The 25,766-nt window shown below is 43.7% G+C and overlaps 1 protein-coding gene across 3 annotated transcripts in view; it reads left to right on the forward strand.

Moving 5' to 3' along the window:
* Window positions 1–25,766, forward strand: part of LOC110536547 (piezo-type mechanosensitive ion channel component 2) — a 228,583-nt gene that overhangs the window by 56,717 nt on the left and 146,100 nt on the right. For all 3 annotated transcript variants that reach the window (XM_036934818.1, XM_036934819.1, XM_036934820.1), the window contains exon 4: window positions 19,178–19,220. In XM_036934818.1, coding sequence (XP_036790713.1) covers window positions 19,178–19,220 — 43 coding nt within the window. The remainder of the gene's footprint in view (window positions 1–19,177; window positions 19,221–25,766) is intronic.

Genomic DNA, 25,766 nt, shown 5'->3' on the forward strand with positions numbered 1-25,766 from the left:
GTTGTCACATGTTATCAAATGAACTTCACATAAGATCAAGATCATGTGTTTTTGGAACACTGTGTGTGTTTTTTTCTGTAAGGGAATCCTCCACAGTAGCTGGTTGGACTCGATTTCTTAACCAGAATCATGATGATTGATATGGCCTCTAATCTGTAGCTACATTAACACAACACACTTACTATTAACTCACCTCTACTTATAAAAGTTAGACATGTTGACAGTTTCCAATTATGGTACTGGTAAACTGACTTTATATTAAGTTACAGGCGTTCGTTATTGTTTTTCCTCACGCCAGTGACAGTTCTGTTCCATTTTCAGGGAAATGCTGCGCTTGGCTTGGTGTGCATCTTCAGGGAGGACTTTCAGCATGATATAACCTACAACAGACTGTAGCACTGTGGTAATAACGTAGTGTCCCTGAAGAACACTGTGTTCAAACAAGCTATGGATTGATACTTTGGAGTCATTGTTTGGCCTTGCTGAAACGTCGGGACCTGAACATCTGTTCATAGAATTAGAACGAGGCTATTACTAGCACACTCTTAGAACAAAAGGGTTCCAAAACCATTCATCGGTTGTCCCCATAGGAAAACCCTTTTGGGTTCCACGTAGAACCCTTTTGGGTTCCACGTAGAACCCTTTTGGGTTCCACGTAGAACCCTTTGGAACTGAACTGAAATGAACTGACACCAAGTGATGTTATAGGGAACATTGCCAACATCTATTTTCTACTGTCTCTAGATAGTGATGTCATATGGGGCTTTAAAACAAAAGTTTAGGTGGTTTTATCATGGGAATCAGTATTCCTACTTTTATTGCTTTCTGACTTTCTATTCATAGCAGTAGACTAGAGTCTACTATCTCAAAGTGTGTCACGGAATCTCACATCTGTTTACTGCTGACAGGAGAACCTTACAGTACAATAAACCTGATTGGTTGGGGATGTACTGCGCTGTGTTGAGTTGCAAGGGAGGCAGAATCCATCAAATTCACACTTTGCTAATCTTGCACTGCGGAAAGAGGAGTTTAATTAGATCTTGTCAAAATGATTACATAATTTGTGGGCTTTTGTTTGGCTCTGCAATATATGTTATTGCAATCCAAGTTTACCACTGTGCGGGCTTGGTTGAATTCCAGCCTAGGATTTCAATTGAGCAAACTGATGTGAACTCTGCCCATATGAACTTTCACTTCTGACAGCATTTGATGCACTGCATTATGTTGAGGATCCCTGTTAGCAGCAGTGAGCGGTTCATTGCAGTGCACTTCGTTGACCCGCAGCTATGACATCACAGCGCTAGCTAAGGGGGAAGCCAAGCCCAAACAAGAAGCACTCCTTCACACAGGGGAAGGTTATCTGATTGTCCAACAGTCAACACCATTTCCTTTGTTTTTATATTTCCTCCAGGTCCAAGTGGCCTTTGAGTATGTTATGGTGGTGTGTTTACTGCACTGTACTGTATGGGCTTGAAGGGGGGAGGGGTGGCTAGTCAACATGGCCTTAACAACAAGATACTAATAGAACTTTAGGAAAACTTCACGAGGCGCACGCCCACTTATCGCCCTCGCCACTGTATCCTCACTGCACCCCGACGCGAGCTCGGTGTATTTCCTGGTCTTGCACAAAAATGGCATCTCCCTGCCTCTGTCTCTGTTGGCAGGGAATACATCTTCACTGTATAGAATATTCTGGAGAGGAGGGGGCATGCAGCCCTCAGAACGCTGAGTGAAGTGAAGGAGCGAGAGAGGGAGTGAAAACAAGTAGCCCTTCTGTGGAGGCTATCCCTAGGTGAAGTCAGAGATGAAAGGTGGATTAAAAATGTGCCTGGCTGCTATAAGAGAGTGCTGTGGCGAGAGAAAGGGGACTGCTATGTGAAGAGAGAATGGGACTGGAACATCTGAGATAGTGTAGTCACAATGTTGAACTGCCCTTGTAATGTGAGGTAAGTCAAAAGTGCGGGTTTAGTCTCCCGAGTGGCACAGCGGTCTAAGGCACTGCATGTCAGTGCTAGAGGCATCACTACAGACCCTGATTCGATTCCAGGCTGTATCACAACCGGCCGTGATTGGGAGTCCCATCGAGCAGTGCACAATTGTTGTTAGGGTTTGGCCGGGGTAGGCCGTCATTGTAAATAGGAATTTGTTCTTAATTAAGTGGCTTACCTAATTAAATAAAGGTTAAATAAATAGAAAATATATATTTTTTTAAAAGTGGACCTATACCAAAATGTACCTTGAGAAAAGCCACAGATAAAATGAGGTGTTGGTTAAATTGATATTAAGAAGTGAATTTTTTTAAACACTCCAGAAAACTACTTTCTGTATGTGCATCTTACTTGGTAAACTTGACTAGAAAAATGACTAGTATAAATAGTAATAGAGATTTACCCTTGGAGTGTAGTAGGAAGTGTGTGTACGAGCTCTGTTGGGCTTCTCAGGACACCAGCAACAAGACTTTTTCACCTATCACCACATTCAAGAGCAAAAATGACAAAACGTCCAAAAGGTGACTCCTGTTTTTGTCATTAATAGCTCTGAGTGTCCTGCTATAAGAATCCTCTTCCCCAGGATGTGCAGCCCAATTCACAACAAAAACAATTCATCACACCATGGAACTATGAGCCACGTTTCACAGGGATGCAGGCAGCACGGACCAATGAGAGGATGGGTCCTGACAACTTTCAGTTTCCACTAGCCACGTTATTGGTCAGAATTAATGTAAACAAAATGTCAAACCCAATAATAACGTTGTAGATGTGTCCCACAGTAGGCTGTGTGGAGGTGGGAGGCGAAAAGCATCTGTGCCAGAGCTTCAGTCGTATCTTCTCCCTCTGGATTGGACCCCTTGTCCCGACTAATAACAGTGAAGAATAGTGAAATCTTGCAAAAAGATCTTGTTTCAAATCATCGATTTAGCGGCCTTGCCTTGAGTGGGCCCCTCGATTTGGCCCTCTACTGACTTGGCCTCGGATGTGTGCTTGGTCAGTCAGCGAGGGAGCTGCAGCCATGTTTACCAGGTGTACGTCCGTCCGTTTGTCTGTCCGTCTGTTTCCAATTGAATTGGAGAAGTAGAGGTTAAGATGAGGTCATCATTAAGAGACTTCCAGGAAGGAACAGGTCTTTATGTCTTATGTCCTCCTCTATCGCCATAACTACACAAAAACTCAATGTCTGTAAGCCCAACCAAAAACGCAATTAGCTCCCAGTACTGAAGCTTAACAATCCACAGAGGACCTCGGTCTTTGATATTCCCCCCAAAATTACATGACTGCAATTGAATCCCACAATGCACATAAACTGAAAGTATTTCCCTGTTTTCTTTTAAAGGAATTTCTATGGTAGTTTGCAGGTTTTTTACAAGATGTCTCAACCACAATTTGTTTACATTGTCGAAGCATTGTACAGACTTGTAGGAGTCTGGTTTGGTAGATTTCCCATGTTGTTCAGAAATACTTTTGGGGTGTTTTAGGCCTTGTTTTCCCAGAACAGCCATCATCTGTAGAATAACCCATTTTCAGCCATATGAAAACATTGTGCTCCGCAGCACAGACAGCCTCTAAAATGGCTCACTCTCAGCAGAAGGAAACCACTGTTGTTTTTCTGCTGGGGGATTGTTTTTAGACTGTCGAGACCACAGGTGTTTCTGAATTGCTCATTGTTGTTTTGGAAAACATTAACTATTACAAGCTGTCTCGAATGAACACGAGAAATAGAAACTCAAAGAAAACTTTTGGAGGGTCCTTTTGTTCTTCCTCGTGTCCTTCCTACCTTCCTAACAGCTTGCTCTCTCTCCTTTTTATGTGTTGTTTGTATGGACACGCTGGAGGCCTCACTCTCGTCGTTTTATTGGCCACCTCCTTTGAGTTATGACCTAATGCCCAGATGATTTCCACCATTCCTGTGACCATGACATCATAGAGTGATAAAGAGAGAAAGACTAAGGGAAGTAGCAGTAAATCTGCACTAAATTCACTACGTACAGCAATCGGCTAACCCAGGTATGTAGCATGATCTAGGCAGGGGCGTTGTATCCGTCTTGACAGACAAATGTTATAATTAGGACTTCTGAGGCTTTGTTGATCCACCAGATCTACCAGATCACTGTCCAGGGGTACAGTGTATACAGGGAATACTGTACTGCATTACCCCTGGACAGTGATCTGGTAGTCCCTGTATATACTGTACCCCTGGACAGTGATCTGGTAGTCCCTGTATATGCTGTACCCCTGGACAGTGATCTGGTAGTCCCTGTATATACTGTCTCCCTGGACAGTGATCTGGTACTGGTACTCCCTGTATATACTTTACCCCTGGACAGTGATCTGGTACTGGTAGTCCCTGTATATACTGTACCCCTGGACAGTGATCTGGTAGTCTCTGTATATACTGTACCCCTGGACAGTGATCTGGTACTGGTATTCCCTGTATATACTGTATCACTGGACAGTGATCTGGTACTGGTAGTCCCTGTATATACTGTACCCCTGGACAGTGATCTGATAGTCCCTGTATAGACTGTACCCCTAGACAGTGATCTTGTACTGGTACTCTCTGTATATACTTTACCCCTGGACAGTGATCTGATACTGGTACTCCCTGTATATACTGTACCCCTGGACAGTGATCTGGTAGTCCCTGTATATACTGTACCCCTGGACAGTGATCTGGTAGTCCCTGTATATACTGTATCCTGGACAGTGATCTGGTACTGGTACTCCCTGTATATACTGTACCACGGACAGTGATCTGGTACTCCCTGTATATACTGTACCCCTGGACAGTGATCTGGTAGTCCCTGTATATACTGTACCCCTGGACAGTGATCTGGTAGTCCCTGTATATACTGTACCCCTGGACAGTGATCTGGTAGTCCCTGTATATACTGTCTCCCTGGACAGTGATCTGGTAGTCCCTGTATATACTGTACCCCTGGACAGTGATCTGGTAGTCCCTGTATATACTGTACCCCTGGACAGTGATCTGGTAGTCCCTGTATATACTGTACCCCTGGACAGTGATCTGGTAGTCCCTGTATATACTGTACCCCTGGACAGTGATCTGGTAGTCCCTGTATATACTGTACCCCTGGACAGTGATCTGGTAGTCCCTGTATATACTGTACCCCTGGACAGTGATCTGGTAGTCCCTGTATATACTGTACCCCTGGACAGTGATCTGGTAGTCCCTGTATATACTGTACCCCTGGACAGTGATCTGGTAGTCCCTGTATATACTGTACCCCTGGACAGTGATCTGGTACTGGTACTCCCTGTATATACTTTACCCCTGGACAGTGATCTGGTACTGGTACTCCCTGTATATACTGTACCCCTGGACAGTGATCTGGTAGTCCCTGTATATACTGTACCCCTGGACAGTGATCTGGTAGTCCCTGTATATACTGTATCCTGGACAGTGATCTGGTACTGGTACTCCCTGTATATACTGTACCCCTGGACAGTGATCTGGTACTCCCTGTATATACTGTACCCCTGGACAGTGATCTGGTAGTCCCTGTATATACTGTACTCCTGGACAGTGATCTGGTATTCCCTGTATATACTGTCTCCCTGGACAGTGATCTCAAATCAAATCAAATCAAATGGATTTATAACGCCCTTCTTACATCAGCTGATATCTCAAAGTGCTGTACAGAAACCCACTCAAGTGACGCATCCCTCCTAGGGAACAGCAAGCAATGCAGGTGTAGAAGCACGGTCACTCTGAAAAATTCCCTAGAAAGGCCAGAACCTGGGAAGAAACCTAGAGAGGAAACAGGCTATGAGGGGTGGCCAGTCCTCTTCTGGCTGTGCCGGGTGGAGATTAAAACAGAACATGGCCAAGATGTTCAAATGTTCATAGATGACCAGCAGAGTCAAATAATAATAATCACAGTGGTTGTCGAGGGTGCAACAGGTCAGCACCTCAGGAGTAAATGTCAGTTGGCTTTTCATAGCCGATCATTCAGAGTATCTCTACCGTTCCTGTTTTCTCTAGAGAGTTGAAAACAGCAGGTCTGGGACAGGTAGCACGTCCGGTGAACAGGTCAGGGTTCCATTGCCGCAGGCAGAACAGTTTAAACTGGAGCAGCAGCACGGCCAGGTGGACTAGGGACAGCAAGGATTCATCAGGCCAGGTAGTCCTGAAGCATGGTCCTAGGGCTCAGGTCCTCTGAAAGAGAGAAAGAAAGAAAGAAAGAAAGAAAGAAAGAAAGAAAGAGAGAGAGAGAGAGAGAGAGAGAGAGAGAGAGAGAGAGAAAGAGAGAGAGAGAGAGAGAGATAATTAGAGACAGCATACTTAAAATCACACAGGACACCGTATAAGACAGGAGAAATACTCCAGATATAACAGACTGACCCTAGCCCCACGACACATAAACTACTGCAGCATAAATACTGGAGGCTGAGACAGGAGGGGTAGGGAGACACTGTGGCCCCTTCCAACAATAACCCCGGACAGGGCCAAACAGGCAGGATATAACCCTCCAGTAACCCTCCACTTTGCAAAAACACAGCCCCCACACCACTAGAGGGATATCCTCAACCACCAACTTACCATCCTGAGACAAGGTCGAGTTTAGCCCACAAAGATCTCCGCCACGGCACAACCCATTGGGTACTGGTAGTCCCTGTATATACTGTACCCCTGGACAGTGATCTGGTACTGGTAGTCCCTGTATATACTGTACCCCTGGACAGTGATCTGGTACTGGTAATCCATGTATATACTGTACCCCTGGACAGTGATCTGGTACTGGTACTCCCTGTATTTATTGTACCCAGGGAGAGTGATCTGGAACTGGTAGTCCCTGTATATACTGTACCCCTGGATAGTGATCTGGTAGTCCCTGTATATGCTGTACCCCTGGAGAGTGATCTGGTACTGGTAGTCCCTGTATATACTGTACCCCTGGACAGTGATCTGGTACTGGTAGTCCCTGTATATACTGTACCCATGGACAGTGATCTGGTACTGGTAGTCCCTGTATATACTGTACCCCTGGACAGTGATCTGGTAGTCCCTGTATATACTGTACCCCTGGACAGTGATCTGGTAGTCCCTGTATATACTGTACCTCTGGTCAGTGATCTGGTACTGGTTATCCCTGTATATACTGTACCCCTGGACAGTGATCTGGTACTGGTAGTCCCTGTATTTATTGTACCTCTGGACAGTGATCTGGTACTAGTATTTCCTGTATTTATTGTACCCCTGGACAGTGATCTGGTAGTCCCTGTATATACTGTACCCCTGGACAGTGATCTGGTACTAGTATTCCCTGTGTTTATTGTACCCCTGGACAGTGATCTGGTACTAGTATTCCCTGTATTTATTGTACCTCTGGACAGTGATCTGGTACTAGTATTCCCTGTATTTATTGTACCCCTGGACAGTGATCTGGTACTGGTATTCCCTGTATTTATTGTACCCCTGGACAGTGATCTGGTACTGGTATTCCCTGTATTTATTGTACCCCTGGACAGTGATCTGGTAGTCCTTGTATATACTGTACCTCTGGACAGTGATCTGGTACTAGTATTCCCTGTATTTATTGTACCCCTGGACAGTGATCCGGTACTGGTATTTCCCGTATATACTGTACCTCTGGACAGTGATCTGGTAGTCCTTGTATATACTGTACCTCTGGACAGTGATCTGGTACTAGTATTCCCTGTATTTATTGTACCCCTGGACAGTGATCCGGTACTGGTATTCCCTGTATTTATTGTACCCCTGGACAGTGATCTGATACTGGTATTCCCTGTATTTATTGTATCCCTGGACAGTGATCTGGTACTAGTATTCCCTGTATTTATTGTACCCCTGGACAGTGATCTGGTACTGGTATTCCCTGTATTTATTGTACCCCTGGACAGTGATCTGGTACTGGTATTCCCTGTATTTATTGTACCCCTGGACAGTGATCTGGTAGTCCTTGTATATACTGTACCTCTGGACAGTGATCTGGTACTAGTATTCCCTGTATTTATTGTACCCCTGGACAGTGATCCGGTACTGGTATTTCCCGTATATACTGTACCCCTGGACAGTGATCTGGTAGTCCTTGTATATACTGTACCTCTGGACAGTGATCTGGTACTAGTATTCCCTGTATTTATTGTACCCCTGGACAGTGATCCGGTACTGGTATTCCCTGTATTTATTGTACCCCTGGACAGTGATCTGATACTGGTATTCCCTGTATTTATTGTACCCCTGGACAGTGATCTGGTACTGGTATTCCCTGTATTTATTGTGCCCCTGGACAGTGATCTGGTACTGGTATTCCCTGTATTTATTGTACCCCTGGACAGTGATCTGTTACTAGTATTCCCTATATATATTGTAACCCTGGACAGTGATCTGTAACTAGTATTCCCTGTATTTATTGTGCCCCTGGACAGTGATCTGGTACTGGTAGTCCCTGTATTTATTGTACCCCTGGACAGTGATCTGGTACTGGTATTCCCTGTATTTATTGTACCCCTGGACAGTGATCTGTTACTAGTATTCCCTATATATATTGTACCCCTGGACAGCGATCTGGTACTAATATTCCGTGTATATATTGTACCCCTGGACAGTGATCTGGTACTGGTATTCCCTGTATTTATTGTACCCCTGGACAGTGATCTGGTAGTCCCTGTATCTATTGTACCCCTGGACAGTGATCTGGTAGTCCCTGTATTTATTGTACCCCTGGACAGTGATCCGGTACTGGTACTCCCTGTATTTATTGTACCCAGGACAGTGATCTGGTACTATTATTCCCAGTATATACTGTACCCCTGGACAGTGATCTGGTACTGGTAGTCCCTGTATATACTGTACACCTGGACAGTGATCTGGTACTGGTATTCCCTGTATTTATTGTACCCCTGGACAGTGATCTGATACTGGTATTCCCTGTATTTATTGTACCCCTGGACAGTGATCTGGTACTGGTATTCCCTGTATTTATTGTGCCCCTGGACAGTGATCTGGTACTGGTATTCCCTGTATTTATTGTACCCCTGGACAGTGATCTGTTACTAGTATTCCCTATATATATTGTAACCCTGGACAGTGATCTGTAACTAGAATTCCCTGTATTTATTGTGCCCCTGGACAGTGATCTGGTACTGGTAGTCCCTTTATTTATTGTACCCCTGGACAGTGATCTGGTACTGGTATTCCCTGTATTTATTGTACCCCTGGACAGTGATCTGTTACTAGTATTCCCTATATATATTGTACCCCTGGACAGCGATCTGGTACTAATATTCCGTGTATATATTGTACCCCTGGACAGTGATCTGGTACTGGTATTCCCTGTATTTATTGTACCCCTGGACAGTGATCTGGTAGTCCCTGTATCTATTGTACCCCTGGACAGTGATCTGGTAGTCCCTGTATTTATTGTACCCCTGGACAGTGATCCGGTACTGGTACTCCCTGTATTTATTGTACCCCAGGACAGTGATCTGGTACTATTATTCCCAGTATATACTGTACCCCTGGACAGTGATCTGGTACTGGTAGTCCCTGTATATACTGTACACCTGGACAGTGATCTGGTAGTCCCTGTATATACTGTACCTCTGGACAGTGATCTGGTACTGGTTATCCCTGTATATACTGTACCCCTGGACAGTGATCTGGTACTGGTAGTCCCTGTATTTATTGTACCTCTGGACAGTGATCTGGTACTAGTATTTCCTGTATTTATTGTACCCATGGACAGTGATCTGGTAGTCCCTGTATATACTGTACCACTGGACAGTGATCTGGTACTAGTATTCCCTGTATTTATTGTACCCCTGGACAGTGATCTGGTACTAGTATTCCCTGTATTTATTGTACCCCTGGACAGTGATCTAGTACTAGTATTCCCTGTATTTATTGTACCTCTGGACAGTGATCTGGTACTAGTATTCCCTGTATTTATTGTACCCCTGGACAGTGATCTGGTACTGGTACTCCCTGTATTTATTGTACCCCTGGACAGTGATCTGGTACTATTATTCCCTGTATATACTGTACCCCTGGACAGTGATCTGGTACTAGTATTCCCTGTATTCATTGTACCCCTGGACAGTGATCTGGTACTAGTATTCCCTGTATTTATTGTACCTCTGGACAGTGATCTGGTACTAGTATTCCCTATATTTATTGTACCACTGGACAGTGATCTGGTACTAGTACTCCCTGTATTTATTGTACCCCTGGACAGTGATCTGGTACTATTATTCCCTGTATATACTGTACCCCTGGACAGTGATCTGGTACTGGTAGTCCCTGTATATACTGTACCCCTGGACAGTGATCTGGTAGTCCCTGTATATACTGTACCTCTGGACAGTGATCTGGTACTGGTTATCCCTGTATATACTGTACCCCTGGACAGTGATCTGGTACTGGTAGTCCCTGTATTTATTGTACCTCTGGACAGTGATCTGGTGCTAGTATTTCCTGTATTTATTGTACCCATGGACAGTGATCTGGTAGTACTTGTATATACTGTACCCCTGGACAGTGATCTGGTACTAGTATTCCCTGTATTTATTGTACCCCTGGACAGTGATCTGGTACTAGTATTCCCTGTATTTATTGTACCTCTGGACAGTGATCTGGTACTAGTATTCCCTGTATTTTTTGTACCCCTGGACAGTGATCTGGTACTAGTATTCCCTGTATATATTGTACCCCTGGACAGTGATCTGGTACTGGTATTCCCTGTATTTTTTGTTACCCTGGACAGTGATCTGGTAGTCCTTGTATCTATTGTACCCCTGGACAGTGATCTGGTAGTCCCTGTATTTATTGTACCCCTGGACAGTGATCTGGTACTGGTATTCCCTGTATTTATTGTACCCCTGGACAGTGATCTGGTACTTGTATTCCCTGTATTTATTGTACCCCTGGACAGTGATCTGGTACTGGTATTCCCTGTATTTATTGTACCCCTGGACAGTTATCTGGTACTAGTATTCCCTGTATTTATTGTACCCCTGGACAGGTGTCTGGTACTGGTAGTCCCTGTATATACTGTACCCCTGGACGGTGATCTGGTAGTCCCTGTATATACTGTACCTCTGGACAGTGATCTGATACTGGTTATCCCTGTATATACTGTACACCTGGACGGTGATCTGGTACTGGTAGTCCCTGTATTTATTGTACCTCTGGACAGTGATCTGGTACTAGTTTTTCCTGTATTTATTGTACCCATGGACAGTGATCTGGTAGTCCCTGTATATACTGTACCCCTGGACAGTGATCTGGTACTACTATTCCCTGTATTTATTGTACCCCTGGACAGTGATCTGGTACTAGTATTCCCTGTATTTATTGTACCTCTGGACAGTGATCTGGTACTAGTATTCCCTGTATTTATTGTACCCCTGGACAGTGATCTGGTACTGGTACTCCCTGTATTTATTGTAACCCTGGACAGTGATCTGGTACTATTATTCCCAGTATATACTGTACCCCTGGACAGTGATCTGGTACTGGTAGTCCCTGTATATACTGTACCCCTGGACAGTGATCTGGTAGTCCCTGTATATACTGTACCTCTGGACAGTGATCTGGTACTGGTTATCCCTGTATATACTGTACCCCTGGACAGTGATCTGGTTCTGGTAGTCCCTGTATTTATTGTACCTCTGGACAGTGATCTGGTACTAGTATTCCCTGTATTTATTGTACCCATGGACAGTGATCTGGTAGTCCCTGTATATACTGTACCCCTGGACAGTGATCTGGTACTAGTATTCCCTGTATTTATTGTACCCCTGGACAGTGATCTGGTACTAGTATTCCCTGTATTTATTGTACCTCTGGACAGTGATCTGGTACTAGCATTCCCTGTATTTATTGTACCCCTGGACAGTGATCTGGTACTGGTATTCCCTGTATTTATTGTACCCCTGGACAGTGATCCGGTACTGGTATTCCCTGTATTTATTGTACCCCTGGACAGTGATCTGATACTGGTATTCCCTTTATTTATTGTAACCCTGGACAGTGATATGATACTAGTATTCCCTGTATTTATTGTACCCTGGACATTGATCTGGTACTAGTATTCCCTGTATATATTGTACCCCTGGACAGTGATCTGGTACTGGTATTCCCTGTATTTTTTGTTACCCTGGACAGTGATCTGGTAGTCCTTGTATCTATTGTACCCCTGGACAGTGATCTGGTAGTCCCTGTATTTATTGTACCCCTGGACAGTGATCTGGTACTGGTATTCCCTGTATTTATTGTACCCCTGGACAATGATCTGGTACTTGTATTCCCTGTATTTATTGTACCCCTGGACAGTGATCTGGTACTGGTATTCCCTGTATTTATTGTACCACTGGACAGTTATCTGGTACTAGTATTCCCTGTATTTATTGTACCCCTGGACAGGTGTCTGGTACTGGTAGTCCCTGTATATACTGTACCCCTGGACAGTGATCTGGTAGTCCCTGTATATACTGTACCTCTGGACAGTGATCTGATACTGGTTATCCCTGTATATACTGTACACCTGGACGGTGATCTGGTACTGGTAGTCCCTGTATTTATTGTACCTCTGGACAGTGATCTGGTACTAGTTTTTCCTGTATTTATTGTACCCATGGACAGTGATCTGGTAGTCCCTGTATATACTGTACCCCTGGACAGTGATCTGGTACTACTATTCCCTGTATTTATTGTACCCCTGGACAGTGATCTGGTACTAGTATTCCCTGTATTTATTGTACCTCTGGACAGTGATCTGGTACTAGTATTCCCTGTATTTATTGTACCCCTGGACAGTGATCTGGTACTGGTACTCCCTGTATTTATTGTAACCCTGGACAGTGATCTGGTACTATTATTCCCAGTATATACTGTACCCCTGGACAGTGATCTGGTACTGGTAGTCCCTGTATATACTGTACCCCTGGACAGTGATCTGGTAGTCCCTGTATATACTGTACCTCTGGACAGTGTTCTGGTACTGGTTATCCCTGTATATACTGTACCCCTGGACAGTGATCTGGTTCTGGTAATCCCTGTATTTATTGTACCTCTGGACAGTGATCTGGTACTAGTATTCCCTGTATTTATTGTACCCATGGACAGTGATCTGGTAGTCCCTGTATATACTGTACCCCTGGACAGTGATCTGGTACTAGTATTCCCTGTATTTATTGTACCCCTGGACAGTGATCTGGTACTAGTATTCCCTGTATTTATTGTACCTCTGGACAGTGATCTGGTACTAGCATTCCCTGTATTTATTGTACCCCTGGACAGTGATCTGGTACTGGTATTCCCTGTATTTATTGTACCCCTGGACAGTGATCCGGTACTGGTATTCCCTGTATTTATTGTACCCCTGGACAGTGATCTGATACTGGTATTCCCTTTATTTATTGTAACCCTGGACAATGATATGATACTAGTATTCCCTGTATTTATTGTACCCTGGACAGTGATCTGGTACTGGTATTCCCTTTTTATACTGTACCCCTGGACAGTGATCTGGTACTAGTATTCCCTGTATATACTGTACCCCTGGACAGTGATCTGGTACTGGTAGTCCCTGTATTTATTGTACCCCTGGACAGTGATCTGGTACTAGTATTTCCTGTATATACTGTACCCCTGGACAGTGATCTGGTACTGATATTCCCTGTATATACTGTACCCCTGGACAGTGATCTGGTACTGGTAGTCCCTGTATATATTGTACCCCTGGACAGTGATCTGGTACTGGTATTCCCTGTATTTATTGTACCCCTGGACAGTGATCTGTTACTAGTATTCCCTATATATATTGTACCCCTGGACAATGATCTGGTACTAGTATTCCCTGTATATATTGTACCCCTGGACAGTGCTCTGGTACTGGTATTCCCTGTATTTTTTGTTACCCTGGACAGTGATCTGGTACTAGTAATCCCTGTATTTATTGTACCCCTGGACAGTGATCTGGTACTAGTATTCCCTGTATTTATTGTACCCCTGGACAGTGATCTGGTAGTCCTTGTATCTATTGTACCCCTGGACAGTGATCTGGTAGTCCCTGTATTTATTGTACCCCTGGACAGTGATCTGGTACTAGTATTCCCTGTATATACTGTACCCCTGGACAGTGATCTGGTACTGGTAATCCCTGTATTTATTGTACCCCTGGACAGTGATCTGGTACTTGTATTCCCTGTATTTATTGTACCCCTGGACAGTGATCTGGTACTGGTATTCCCTGTATTTATTGTACCCCTGGACAGTGATCTGGTAGTCCCTGTATATACTGTACCCCTGGACAGTGATCTGGTACTAGTATTCCCTGTATTTATTGTACCCCTGGACAGTGATCTGGTACTAGTATTCCCTGTATTTATTGTACCTCTGGACAGTGATCTGGTACTAGCATTCCCTGTGTTTATTGTACCCCTGGACAGTGATCTGGTACTGGTATTCCCTGTATTTATTGTACCCCTGGACAGTGATCCGGTACTGGTATTCCCTGTATTTATTGTACCCCTGGACAGTGATCTGATACTGGTATTCCCTTTATTTATTGTAACCCTGGACAGTGATATGATACTAGTATTCCCTGTATTTATTGTACCCTGGACAGTGATCTGGTACTGGTATTCCCTTTTTATACTGTACCCCTGGACAGTGATCTGGTACTAGTATTCCCTGTATATACTGTACCCCTGGACAGTGATCTGGTACTGGTAGTCCCTGTATTTATTGTACCCCTGGACAGTGATCTGGTACTGGTATTCCCTTTTTATACTGTACCCCTGGACAGTGATCTGGTACTAGTATTCCCTGTATATACTGTACCCCTGGACAGTGATCTGGTACTGGTAGTCCCTGTATTTATTGTACCCCTGGACAGTGATCTGGTACTAGTATTTCCTGTATATACTGTACCCCTGGACAGTGATCTGGTACTGATATTCCCTGTATATACTGTACCCCTGGACAGTGATCTGGTACTGGTAGTCCCTGTATATATTGTACCCCTGGACAGTGATCTGGTACTGGTATTCCCTGTATTTATTGTACCCCTGGACAGTGATCTGTTACTAGTATTCCCTATATATATTGTACCCCTGGACAATGATCTGGTACTAGTATTCCCTGTATATATTGTACCCCTGGACAGTGCTCTGGTACTGGTATTCCCTGTATTTTTTGTTACCCTGGACAGTGATCTGGTACTAGTAATCCCTGTATTTATTGTACCCCTGGACAGTGATCTGGTACTAGTATTCCCTGTATTTATTGTACCCCTGGACAGTGATCTGGTAGTCCTTGTATCTATTGTACCCCTGGACAGTGATCTGGTAGTCCCTGTATTTATTGTACCCCTGGACAGTGATCTGGTACTAGTATTCCCTGTATATACTGTACCCCTGGACAGTGATCTGGTACTGGTAATCCCTGTATTTATTGTACCCCTGGACAGTGATCTGGTACTTGTATTCCCTGTATTTATTGTACCCCTGGACAGTGATCTGGTACTGGTATTCCCTGTATTTATTGTACCCCTGGACAGTGATCTGGTACTAGTATTCCCTGTATTTATTGTACCCCTGGACAGTGATCTGGTACTAGTATTCCCTCTATTTTTTGTACCTCTGGACAGTGATCTGGTACTAGTATTCCCTGTATTTATTGTACCCCTGGACAGTGATCTGGTACTGGTATTCCCTGTATTTATTGTACCCCTGGACAGTGATCTGGTAGTCCTTGTATATACTGTACCTCTGGACAGTGATCTGGTACTAGTATTCCCTGTATTTATTGTACCCCTGGACAGTGATCCGGTACTGGTATTCCCTGTATTTATTGTACCCCTGGACAGTGATCTGATACTGGTATTCCCTTTATTTATTGTAACCCTGGACAGTGATCTGATACTAGTATTCCCTGTATTTATTGTACCCTGGACAGTGATCTGGTACTGGTATTCCCTTTTTATACTGTACCCCTGGACAGTGATCTGGTACTAGTATTCCCTGTATATACTGTACCCCTGGACAGTGATCTGGTACTGGTAGTCCCTGTATTTATTGTACCCCTGGACAGTGATCTGGTACTAGTATTTCCTGTATATACTGTACCCCTGGACAGTGATCTGGTACTGATATTCCCTGTATATATTGTACCCCTGGACAGTGATCTGATACTAGTATTCCCTGTATTTATTGTACCCTGGACAGTGATCTGGTACTGGTATTCCCTTTTTATACTGTACCCCTGGACAGTGATCTGGTACTGATATTCCCTGTATATACTGTACCCCTGGACAGTGATCTGGTACTGGTAGTCCCTGTATATATTGTACCCCTGGACAGTGATCTGGTACTGGTATTCCCTGTATTTATTGTACCCTTGGACAGTGATCTGGTACTAGTATTCCCTGTATATATTGTACCCCTGGACAGTGATCTGGTACTGGTATTCCCTGTATTTTTTGTTACCCTGGACAGTGATCTGGTACCATTATTCCCTGTATATACTGTTCCCCTGGACAGTGATCTGGTACTGGTACTCCCTGTATTTATTGTACCCCTGGACAGTGATCTGGTACTATTATTCCCTGTATTTATTGTACCCCTGGACAGTGATCTGGTACTAGTATTCCCTGTATATACTGTACCCCTGGACAGTGATCTGGTACTCCCTGTATTTATTGTACCCCTGGACAGTGATCTGGTACTAGTATTCCCTGTATATACTGTATCCCTGGACAGTGATCTGGTACTAGTATTCCCTGTATATACTGTACCCCTGGACAGTGATCTGGTACTAGTGTTCCCTGTATTTATTGTACACCTGGTCAGTGATCTGGTACTAGTATTCCTATATATATTGTATCCCTGGACAGTGATCTGGTACTAGTATTCCCTGTATTTATTGTACCCCTGGACAGTGATCTGGTACTAGTATTCCCTGTATATACTGTACCTCTGGACAGTGATCTGGTACTAGTATTCCCTGTATTTATTGTACCCCTGGACAGTGATCTGGTACTAGTATTCCCTGTATATATTGTACCTCTGGACAGTGATCTGGTACTAGTATTCATTCATTCTTGGTTTGGCAGCACTTCATCATTGGAGTACGTTGTGGTTGTAGCCTTCCCTCATAGACAATGTCCAGGCTGTATTATAACCATAACATTTTGGGGTGGCAGAGAGTGAAGGAGGAGGGGGGGGGGGGGGGGTGCATATGATGTAAGCGAGAAACTGACGTAAACAAACGCCCCCTCCTCTTTATTGGCTTAGCCATGGGAACAATATAATGGGGATTCATTAAAGGAGCCTTGCATAGTTCACTGTCTTGCAGCCAATAGCAACACATACAGTACATTAATCGTAGTATACTTTGCCAATCGCCATAGCACAGGTGATGTATCCATCAGAGAGAAACGTGTACTGAACAAAAATATAAATTATTTTAATTAGCTATAGTTCATATAAAGAAATCAGTCAATTTAAATGAATTCATTAGTTCCTAATCTATGGATTTCACATGACTGGATAGGCCCACCCACTTGGGATCCAGGCCCAGCCAATCAGAATGAGTTTTCTCCCATTACAGACAGAAATACTCCTTAGTTTCACCAGCTGTTTGGGTGGCTGGTCTCAGACGATCCCACAGGTGAAGAAACCGGATGTGGAGGTCCTGGGCCGGCATGGTTACACCTGGTCTGCGGTTTGGAGGCCTGTTAGATGTACTGCCAAATGTTCTAAAAGAATGTTGGAGGCGGCTAATGGTAGAAAAATGAACATTTAATTATCTGGCAGCAAGTCTGGTGGACACTCCTGCAGTCAGCAAATCAACTGTATTGTGTGACAAAACTGCACATTTTACAGTGGCCTTTTATTGTCCAAAAGGTGACGTGTGTAATGATCATGCTGTTTAATCAGCTTCTTGATATGCCACACCTGGCAGGTGGATTAATTATTTTGGCAAAGGAGAAATGCTCACCAACAGGGGTGTAAACAAATGTGTACACAAAATTTGAGAGAAATAAGATTTTTGTGCATATGGAACATTTCTGGGATCTTTTATTTCAGCTCATGAGACATGGGACCAACAGTATAAGTATAAGGGCAACTTAAGGTAAGGTGTTACCGAGAAATGTATTGTTGATAAAGTTGAATGAATTTAACTTAAGTACAGAAATGACTTCCTCAGCATATAGTACTGTAACTATTGCAGTTAAATTCCTTTTTTAAACAGGACATGAGCCATCTCAGTCGAGAACATGTCTTCTCATCCGTGGAGGGCCTATAGCCAGGCAATTAATGAGCTGACGACAGAGCTAATTAGCACTGACTCATTGATCTGTCGTTAGGGTAACTATCCTCAGATAAGATGGGAGGATAGGGGTGCGGGGGCAGTGAGTTGGGAGTTCGCACTTAGCTGTAAGACAGCTGTAAATCCCAACTCTCTCACCCGGAGGGGGCCTTTCGCATACATGGAAATGTCCCTGGAAACAAAAAGCCCATCAGCCCAAAGACTTTCAAGAAAATAAAAAGGTAGTTTGATTTGCCCCGCGTCATTAAATCAATGTACAGCAGAGTTGCATGTCATAAACACACTCGGTCTGAAGTATGTTCAAACAAGAGGGAGGAGAAGGGAAGAGAGGAGAGCGAGAAGGAATCGTCTGCTAATTGCATGAGTCGTGTGAGTCACAGAGGATGACAGATTACTGTGAGGCGGAGTACGATCCAAGAGGCTGTCGAGGTGCATGGCCGCCCCCGTGTGAGTGTGTGGTTCACCTTCACTAACATTTGGTTTAGACCTGTGTTACTGTCATAATGAGGGTCAGTGTGCATGTGAAACCACTGGATTCAAGATTCAATTCTTCATGTATGTAATCTGTGAATCATTTGAAAATATATGCCACATTGGTGTCAGAAGTGTGTTTGCACCCCGGTGTGTCCGTAGAAAGTGTATCCAGTCCAAAAATAGACAGCATACACTTTTTTCAGTGTTGCTCAGGTCTTCAACGCTCATTGCTGAATAATAGGGAGGCTCTGCAGGATAACAGAAAGTGCTTCAGGAAGGCATGTCATTTGGGCAGTCACCATCTTGAATCCATCTCAAGAGTTTTGAATAAGGGTCCACTCTGTTGAATGAAGATTTAGACGTCTATGGTTTGTCTTTTTTGCAGGTTCAACATGGGAGAAGTCGGTGCGACAGCTGGGCTTGGAAAGGTAAGAGACCGATGCTTTTACATTTAATCAAACTAGTCTACTAGTGTATATAGCACAGTTAAATTTGTATACTGTGCATTTGGAAAGTATTCAGATCCCTTGACCCTAACCCTTTATCCTAACTAACTAACCTTAAACCCTGCGCCTAGCCTAGCTAATGTTATCCAGCTAGCTATCATTAGCCACAACAAATTAGAATTTGTAATATATCATACATTTTGCTAATTTGCAATACACTGATTATATATTCACGGCGCAGGGGTCTAAGGCACTGCATCTCAGTGTCTACAGACACCCTGGTTCAATTTCATGATTAGGAGTCCCATAGGGCGGCGCACAATTGGCCCAGCGTCGTCCGGGTTTGGCCGGTGTTGGCCGTCAATGTAAATAACAATTTGTTCTTAACTGACTTGTCTAGTTAAATATATATATTTTTGTTTTTGTGTGGGTAAGGGGTGAGTATCCTCCCACCCCTTCCTTACCTAGGACAAGAAAGTTGACTTATTTTAATGTACATCACAACTATGCATTCTAAAGCATAGTGTCACAGTACTGAAGATTTTCAATTGAGCTCAACTGAATTATTACGTTTAAGTTTACATGCAAATACACAAGTTAAAAAACAGTGGCTACACACAAACAGTCCAGGTTCCATTCTCATCACTCCGGTGGGGCTTAATCGCAGCCCACAGAGGAGTGTGTTTTCCCAAGTGAGTCATCCATAGCCCTGCTGCTCAGCAATGGTTCTGTCAGGAGCGTGACTTTAGCTGTGTTTCCAGTCACTTTTTTTCCAGAGATTTTTTTGTTGACATTTAGAAAGTGTGCATTGAAAATAGATGCAACAATTGCCTGCTATGGTGGGTTTTCAGTGGATCGATAAAAACAACTGGACGTAATGACCTCACACAAACATGTGACGTTTATCTGTTTCACATCTCAGGTAGCTCGCAAAAGCCACTGTCTTGATACACTATATATGCAAAAGTATGTGGACACCTCTTAAAATTAGTGGATTCGGCTATTTCAGTCACAACCATTGCTGACAGGTGTATAAAATCGAGCACACAGCCATCACATCTCAATAGACTAACAGCGTAGCCTAGTGGTTAGAGCATTGGACTAGCAACCAAAAGGTTACAAGATCGAATCCTTGAGCTGACAAGGTAAAAATCTGTTGTTCTGCCTCTGAACAAGGCAGTTAACCCACTGTTCCTAGGCCGTCATTAAAAATAAGAATGTGTTCTTAACTTAACTTAATTGCCTAGTTAAATAAAGATAAAATATATATGTTTTAAAAAAAAATCAGTTAGTCAAATTTCTACCCTGCTAGAGCTTCTGTAACTGGTCAACTGTAACTGCTGTTACTGTGAAGTGGAAAAGTCTAGGAGCAACAACGGCTCAGGCGGGAAGTGTTTGGCCGCATAAGCTCACAGAATGCGACCCTCCGAGTGCTAAATCGTGTAGCGCGTAAACATCATCTGTCCTCGGTTGCAACACTCACTATCGAGTTCCAAACTGTCTCTGGAAGCAACGTCAGCACAATAACTGTTTGTCGGGAGCTTCATAAAATGGGTTTCCATGGCCGAGCAGCCTCACACAAGCCTAAGAATACCATGCGCAATGCCAAGCATCGATTGAAGTGGTGTAAAGCTTGGACTCTGGAGCAGTAGAAATGCGTGGAAATGCGTTCCCTGGAGTGATGAATCACACTTCACCATCTGGTAGTCTGACAAATTAATCTGTGTTTGCCAGATGCCAGGAGAACGCTACCTGCCTGAATGTATAATGCCTACTGTAAAGTTTGATGGAGGAGGAATAATGGTTTGGGGCTGTTTTTCATGGTTCAGGCTAGGCCCCTTAGTTCCAATGAAGGGAAATCGTAACGCTACGGCATACAATGACATTCTAGACGGTTCTGCGTTTCCAACTTTGTGGCAACAATTTGGGGAAGGCCCTTACCTGATTTAGCATGACAATGCCCCCGGTGTGGAAGAACTTGACTGGCCTGCACAGAGCCCTGACCTCAACCCAATCGAACACCTTTGGGATGACTTGGAACGCTGACTGTGAGCCAGGCCTAATCGCCCAGCATCAGTGCCCGACCTGAATGGAAGCAAGTCCCCACAGCAATGTTCCAACATTTAGTGGAAAGCCTTCGCAGAAGAGCGAAGGCTGTTATAGCAGCAAAGGGGAGACCAATTCCATATGAATGCCCATGATTTTGGAATGAGATGTTTGATGAGCAGGTGTCCACATACTTTTGGTCATGTAGTGTATTTCAATGGGATTATATGATTCATTGAAATGACCATTTAACAGCAGGAAATATCCCAGACTTTGCCTTTAATGTGGATTTGTGATGCTGATTTCTGTGAACATAGACAGATTCATTTTGATCGACATAACATCAACAGACAGACATCGGGACCACAACAGACAGACATCGGGACCACAACAGACAGACATCGGGACCACAACAGACAGACATATTGTGACCACAGCATCTGCCATTCTCCCAAATATAATATATAAAAAAATCTAAATGTCAAATATAATCCCATGTCTAAATACGGACTTCCAAACAAAGTATTGACAGATGTCAGTCCATTTTCTCCCTTCCAGGCATATTATGGTTAGAAAACAGACGTCTCATTCACTACGAGGGTTAAGTCATGATTACACACTGTCCAAGGCTTTATTGATGCGTTCGTATGCTTGAAAGCGAGATATGTGCCTCGTCCCAAGCTGTGTTTAGCTGGAACGGCCAGCCGTAAAATAATAGACTCAGCCAAAGCAGAGGTTTGGTGTTTTCTCAAGTCTGCACCCAAACTACATTGTGTCATGACGATTGTAGTGGGCGTTTATTTTCCCAGCTTCGGCTGTTATTATGGTTGGTGCGGCCGCCGGGTTCACAGATTGTTTAACTGTCGCTCATATCCTTATGCCACATGTGGTGTAAAAATAGTAAATTGTCCCAGTCTTCCGCGCTGTGCCGCTAGGCTAATTAGCACGACCATTACAGGGTTTCCAAGGTGATCCGTAGCCACAGGTGCTGTGATGTCACCTGCCCAGTATTGAAAGTGTTACTGCTCACTTGGTTAAAGCAACAGCCGAAGGGGCAAGGACCAACCTTAATGTTTAGAGTCATATTGCCGCCATGAGGGAAGCTACTGGCATTCCTCAGGGGATAATTATTATTTTGTCTGGTGGGGGGTGGGGGGTGGGGGGTGGTAACTATGACAGCCGTTCCCATGGCTCCCTGTCTGTCTGTCTCTGTCTGTCTGGGAAATTAGCAGGACAGAATCTTGAGTACCTCTGTTGACATATGGGCTTAGCATAATGGCCTTGTTGATATCTTTTCGCACACTCTATAACAGGTGTGTCAAACATAAGGGCCGTGAGGATGTCTAATCTGGCCCGGGGGGGGTTTGAGTTGAAACATTTATTTGTACTTATTTATTGTATTTCTTTGGTGGTGGTGGGGGGAGGGGAGCAAAGTCAATATGCTTCAAACTGTAGAAATTATAATAGACCTACTACATTCATACAGTTTTTGATCGTTTCCAGCTAATCTCAGAAATTAAAAATAGAGAGTCAGGGAGCGTTGGAAATTCCCAAAAATGATGGATGAACATTTTGACGCCGTGGAAATACAATACATTTTTAGCCCCGGCCCTCCAGACCTTGTTGAAAACCATATGTGTTCCCTGGGGCAAAGTGAGTTTGACATCCCTGCTCTATAGAATTCCTACACGGATATTTGCAACCTGCGATGCCACGCTGTAAACAAAAGGATCACAGGTGTGAGAGACAAAAAACTCGAGAAATGAAAGGCGATGATAGACATTAGAACACGTCATTGGATCATGTCTGGTATGTCAGCGTGCGGTCCCTCAGGTGTCTACTGCTGCTGCCACGGCACCTCTCCTCCTATTGCATTGTGTGAGTCTGGGAGGCAGGTGAGTGACGCTGATGAATGTGTACCAGACAGGAACCTGTGGAGCCCACTGAGTGATTGGAGTGGCCTGGCCTTAGAATGAAGCTCCGGGTTTCACATTACTGTACATACAACACTGGAAAGCAAGACTTAGAGCGACTGTACCAAGGGAGGACCATTACGGGCAAAAGAGGCTTCAAATGAATATGACAATTTGTTTTATATTGGGAAACCAGAATGTCTATGTTATTGTGATGAAAGGTAGTTAGTCACAATCTCAGATGTACGAGGCCAGTTGTACATTTCTACATTTCTCTTAACCAATCACTGGTTACTGGCCGAGCCCTCATTGACTATTAGTTTGACATGTTATTTTACGGTGAAGAAGTATGTGTCATCTACAGTACTTTTCTTTTCAACAGCTTCCCCGTCTGATGTTGTCTCAGTCAGACACCTGTAATTTAACCTGGCTGGCTGGGAAGAGGCTGTGTGTGTGTGTGTGTGTGTGTGTGCGTGCGCGTGCGTCTGCGGCTCCTGTTTGTAACTGGCTGGAGGTTACAGCTAAGCAGAAGCAGTAGCAGTTGACGTAATATGACTGACTGTCTGTCTGTGCTGTGTTATAATCTCCATATGTTGGTGTTAGGCAGACAGTCACTGACCCAGACTATGAAGGCTCTCTATCATCCACATTTCTAGCTTTAAATCCAGAACAACCTTTCCTAGCAAATTTAAAACCTCAACTGTAAGTTAGACTTTGATGTATTTACTGTAGCGCACATGTGCTGTTGTGTTCCCCTCAGTAGAGTGAAATGAATTGGCTTGGATTTTGGAAGCCTTTGTTGTAAAAGCTGGGTCCTCTTGACCGATGGTCAGAAAAGAGTTGGCCACTACCATCCAAGTGATTGTTCTTGAGGGAATTACCCCTGCCCTCGACTTGCAATTAAAACTGATAAATTCATATCTTACACTGCTCACTTCTAAAGTGGATACCTACTCAACTGAAGTGTAAAGTTTGGAGACAGCGGCCGATGTGACAGATGGGCAAATCCATGACCTGGAATCAGCCCGAACTAAAGCTAGAAGGGGAAATCAATCTCCTAAAAAAGATAATAGAATCACTCTGAAATTATTCAGAATAGAACACATAGATTTTCCACTGCCAAGGAGGCTCAAGGCTTCTTGGAGAAGCACATCAAGCTCAACACACAAGGGGAGGAACCGACAGATCTAGGCTAACCCCATTTTGACTGGCTCAATATTATGCTATCCACGCACAATCAGTCATGCAGTTTCGCCTATGGCTGTGATGCTGCTCTCAGCATAAGTCAATGATGAGGAAACCTCCTCAATTGAGTAAAATGAACACTATTATTATTATTATTAATGCTGAATATTGGACTTCATTATAATTATATTGCCTATGGTACAGGACATTTAGACAACGATGGCTCCACTGCAATTAATGAACAATGCTTCCTTGTGGGGCTACAGCACATTGAATCCCTATGGGTTAAATTGTTTAGGCTAGATCATTAGGCTATAACTAGGACTGCAAATGGCTCTGAGATATGAGTAATATTACTACACAGATCATACACGTAACATTAGCTAGCGAGCCAGACAACTAACGTTAGCTAGTTACAGTAGCTAACAGTACGCTTTAACATGATTTAAAACGACTTTCTGACAAAATTAGAAACGTATACTATCTGAAAATGTAGCTGCAGGAGCTAGACTCTCTTACCCGAATACATGGATGAACGATTCTCCTTATCTGTCACTGTTGTCCTTAGTTTGAAGATGTAATCCGGAGACAGGTGTGTTCTCTTTTTGACTCCCTCCGCATATTTGCAGTCAAACACCTGAATTTTCTCCATCTCACTAGCTGTCACACTCTACTTCCACCGGGCATTCCACCGATTTCAAAACTCGCTCCTCCAGAAAGTGGAGAGCAGTAGCAACACTTTGGCAGTTCTTCATGATATCTTTCAATAAAGCCCTGTTAGAAAGCATTACCTACACATACTGAGCAGCTCATGTTATAGACAGACGCGTGCTACATGACAGACGAATCCGAACTCATCTCTTGGCATGTCCATTATCTCAGCCAATAAAGGCTAGCGGAAAGGTTCTTGTCTTTCTCTGTGGCTAAACCAACTAGGCTCATAATTTAACAATTGTATTTTTATTTACAGATGACAGACAAGTTTGTTATTAAGGCACATGAACGTTCACATGTTCCAGAAGGCATTTCTGCCCCCCCAAAAAATAAAACTTTGAAATGCTTCTCCTGTGATGTAGTGACGCGCAACATTTGCTTAGTTTCCTGAAACGAGTCACATATACCAATGCTCCAAGAAACACACCTGTTCCAAAAGGACTCAGAATAGAATAGAGAACCAATTGGACAAAATGGCAGCTTTTTTATTAGCCCCTTGCAAAAATGAAGGTGTAACCATACTGTAAGAAACTCAAAATTACGATCATGGGTAAAGGCGAAGACCAAGAAGGTAGAATTACTTTTCTTAAATGTCTACGCTCCAAATTCTTATGATCCTACGTTTTGTTGTTGGGATTAACTGAATTTTGTCTGGTTATTGGGACAGACA

This window comes from Oncorhynchus mykiss, chromosome 11 (genome assembly GCF_013265735.2).
Source record: "Oncorhynchus mykiss isolate Arlee chromosome 11, USDA_OmykA_1.1, whole genome shotgun sequence".
In the NCBI taxonomy this organism is placed as follows: domain Eukaryota; kingdom Metazoa; phylum Chordata; class Actinopteri; order Salmoniformes; family Salmonidae; genus Oncorhynchus; species Oncorhynchus mykiss.